The sequence below is a fragment of the Aegilops tauschii genome, chromosome 6 (assembly GCF_002575655.3).
Source record: "Aegilops tauschii subsp. strangulata cultivar AL8/78 chromosome 6, Aet v6.0, whole genome shotgun sequence".
NCBI lineage: Eukaryota > Viridiplantae > Streptophyta > Magnoliopsida > Poales > Poaceae > Aegilops > Aegilops tauschii.
Window position 1 is genome coordinate 225,805,251 of NC_053040.3, and position 3,961 is coordinate 225,809,211.

General features: G+C 46.1%; 1 protein-coding gene across 1 annotated transcript; it reads left to right on the top strand.

The window, feature by feature from the left end:
• Positions 1-2,558: 2,558 nt before the first annotated feature.
• LOC141025981 (uncharacterized) lies at positions 2,559-3,250 on the top strand. The gene is made up of 2 exons (XM_073501919.1): positions 2,559-2,854; positions 2,896-3,250. Exons 1-2 carry the CDS (start codon positions 2,559-2,561, stop codon positions 3,248-3,250), a joined length of 651 nt encoding a protein of 216 aa, XP_073358020.1.
• Positions 3,251-3,961: the final 711 nt, after the last annotated feature.

A 3,961-nucleotide genomic window follows, 5' to 3' on the forward strand; every position in this document is an offset into this window, starting at 1 on the left:
GCTCGTTGGGGAATTTTCTGCAAAAAAAAGCAGTGCCGATTAAACGCAATCTAATATGCAGTGCGGAACTTGAAAACAAGAAGTACGCTTACAACTATTATGAAGTTCTTGAGACTACCTGCATGTAGTACAAAACCTACAAGCGGGGAAAATTGTGGAAACTATTACTTCTCATGTAGTATCTAAGCAGTTCACATATTGTAACCATGCAAAATAAAACACGAGCTCCATGCACAGAAGCAAAAAAATAAAAACAAGATATAAGTACAAAGTGCAGTACACTTCAATAAAACAAAATAAGTGCATTCCTAAAAAACTAGAAGTTCAGACTAGTATGGAATTATACAAAAAAATAGAAAACACAAAGAAAAAATCAGATCAAGCAAAAAATACCATCTTGTAGTGAGTCTCAACATCTGTTGGCGTAAGCTGATGGACAAAAGGACTTGTGCGGCCAAGGCCACGGCGAAGCAGGGCGGAATAGAACGCAGAAACGTTGATGTGGCCCATATCCAATCCTTCTGTGAATACTGTGCCATATGCAAGCTGCTCCGCTCGCCCAGCTCGGCACAATACCTTCCCCCCACGACAAGCATGACGGGCCTGCGAGCAAGCTGAGCAATCACAGTGCGTCGACACACCACAACCATGCCCGCAGCAGGAGAGATTCGCGTAGGGGCCTGGAGCCATCGCAACAAAAACCTAGAAAAGGAAAAAAATAAAGAGAGGCTAAAGAAAGGAGAAAGGTTGCGGCTGGAGGAGAAATGAACTGCAAAGGAAGGGTAGAAGTTGGCCTACATTTATAGGAGAGGAATGCAAAAAGGTCAAAACTGAAAATTAAAGGGGAGTTAATGAAAATTACGTTACCTAGAATGAAGGACAATCAATAAAGGTTTATGTTACCAAAACAAAAAAGTCTTACCAGGAAGTTCTACAAAGACTTTGACTGCAGAAATTCCCACGAACTAACCGCAAATCATTAAATAATAATTCTTTAAAAAATTATAATCCACAGACCATTTTATGCATGCAGTTCTTCAAAGTCTTACCAGGAAGTTCACTATATGTGTGCATGAAGTGCAGTACATGCTCAAAATGAAGCACAAAGAAAAGCACTTTTGCGCAGTGCACAATAGTAGAATTAGTGCACCTGATGTAGTCCTTAACTGTAAGCCATGCATCCCGCAGCGTTGGCATAACAGTCACAACTTTAGCACAAAGAAGCATGCACGCAATGCAAAATGTGTACACTTGAAGCACAGGACCATGACGAATGCAGTGCACATAGAGGCAACAAAGCAGTGCACACCCCTACCAATGCAGTGCAGAAAAATGTAGCGCAAACATGTGTAGTATGGAATGTGTGCACATGCAGTACAGAAAACTGATCAATGCAGTGCACAGATGATTTGCTAAGCAGTGCACGCCCCTACATTGAAAAAAATACTTAAGATAGAAAATACAAAGAAAAAAATTGACTGCCACAGGTGCATCCGGCCCCAGCCAGTCTCGTAGTTAGTCTGCGCCCACCGTAGGCGAGCCGTTCTGAGCCACAATGCATGGGGCTGGGCGAACATGGGCCCAACTGTCAGAGAGCATAGAGCATCAAGCGCCGTGTATAAGCGCCCAAATAAGTAACCAGAGGAGTTCAGTACGGCCGCCTCGCCAGCGCTTATAAACAGGTCGGCCGCGCCTTCCGCGGGCGAGGTGGGACTAAACATTAGGCCGCACACAACGCGCCGGGAACCAGCCGTGCTCACAGGACGACTTGGGCCCAATGCGTCTTAACTCCACGAACACAGGCCCAACAAGGCCCACTAAGAAAAAACAATAACTTCAAAAAATTGGGGGGTGGGGGGCAACCCCCCTACCCCTCCCGTACCAGCGACTGGAGTAAGTACAGGAGAAAAAATAGATGCAGTACGCATCACTAGAAAAATGAGTGCACTTCGTTACACAAAGCAGTACGGTTTAGCAATCCAGTTTTGGATTACCTACATGAATGAAATACACGGTATAGAACACGGCGAAAAACTCGTAAAATTGCGGAATACATTGTACTTTATTCAGGGGCTGCAGTAAGGACATGCAAAAAATACTGTGAAGTAAGCACCTGTACACAGAATGCAGTTCTCGGTTGCACACGATGCAGTGCGGAACTTTAATCAATGCAGTTTCATTATCACGCAGGATACATATAAACATGACAAGATGCCCGTTCGCACAGAAAGTGGTGGTTAAAAAAATCTACTGATCAAAAAGGAAAAAAACCACGTTAAAAAACACCACGTTCGCATACAACCACCCAATTGGAGCGGTTCCATCGCCACAAGCCCACGATCACAGACGCAACACCAACCCACGATCTGCACAAACCGCATCGTCAGCGAGATCGTGCAGTTCATCCGATGCGGCCATCCCACCTCGCACCCTCCCCTTAAATTCAGACCCCAGCCAAAGGGCTTCTCATCCACAACAACACAAGTAGCCATTGCGCTGCCACAAAATCGCTCCATCACATCCATCTCCACGCAAAACACCAAGCCCTACTACCGGCCATGGCGTTCTTCGACGAGTACAAGGACGTGGAGGCCCACGGCAACACCAAGTTGCACGTCATCCACACCAGCGACAAGAAGCAGGTGGCGATCACCCTCGCGCGGTACGAGCGGCACCTCAGCCTCCAGCGCCACAAGATCGTCGGCATTGATCTCGAGTACAACAACGAGCCTGAAGCGACGCAGAAACCCGGCCTCTGCCAACTCTCCATCGGCAAGAAACACCCGGTGCTGCTCTTCCAACTGAGCGCCGCTGAAAGGTGCACCGTCTTCGACAACTTCCTCGCCGACCCCAGGTACACCTTTGCAGGCTTCTCCATCGACAACGACAAAAAAGGCTAGAGCGCGTCAATCTGGAAGTCGCCAACTTCGTCGACATCCAGAAGGAGTGGAGGGTGCCCGAGGCAACCAAGGAGTTGGACTCCCTTGGAGATGTCTCCGGCATGCTCATCGACGACTACTACAACAACATGAAGAAGAAGATCACCGATGATGAGCACAAACGCTGGGCCACCCTGCCTCTGTCCATGAGGCACATCGAGTACGTGGCAAAGGACGCCTGCGCAGCGTACGAGATATGGAACCGCATCACCCTCACCCAGGACGGGCTTCGCCATGCAAAGCTGGAGAAGGAGGAGCCCCCCAAGAAGCGCGCCAGGAGCAGCTGGGGATGGGGAGACGCTGACTGGTGAAGAAGAAGATGGTGCCGGCCAAAGAGCCACCAATGCCAGCGTCGTTTTAGAATTATCATCAAATTTGCTTTATGTTGTTTGCTTATGTATCGTTAGTTTGCTTGTGATCATTTGCTTTTGATGAACTTAGTTTGCTTGCCATACAGAATCGCTTGTAATGATGTGAACTTTGATTATGTTAGATTGCTTTCTGTTGAAATTAGTTTGCTCACGATGAACTTGTTGTACAGAATCCCTATGATAATTTGTCTTCTGTTGTTTGCTTATGAATCATTAGATTCGAGCAGTGCACAAAACGAAAAATAAGATGCAGTGTGCAAATAGAACACATGCAGTGCAAGGTGTGTACCAATGTTGTACATACTCTGTCGAATGAAGTTTACACATACCCAACGAAGCACTGAACGCCCCTAAATTTGAAAAAAAGAATACATAAGAGCAAAAACACAAAAAGAAAAAATGCAACCTGTATATGTAGTGCGGAAATATATGAACCTGCAACACAGAAACATAATCAATGCAGTACGGGGTATGTTTACTAAGCAGTGCACTCCCCTACATTGGAAAAAAGATTACATAAGAGCAAAAACATGAAAACAAAAAATGAGAACTGTAGATGTACTACGGAATGCGTGCGCATGCAGTACAGAACCCTGATCAATGCAATGCATAGATGATTTGCTAAGCAGTGCACGCTCCTACATTGAAAAA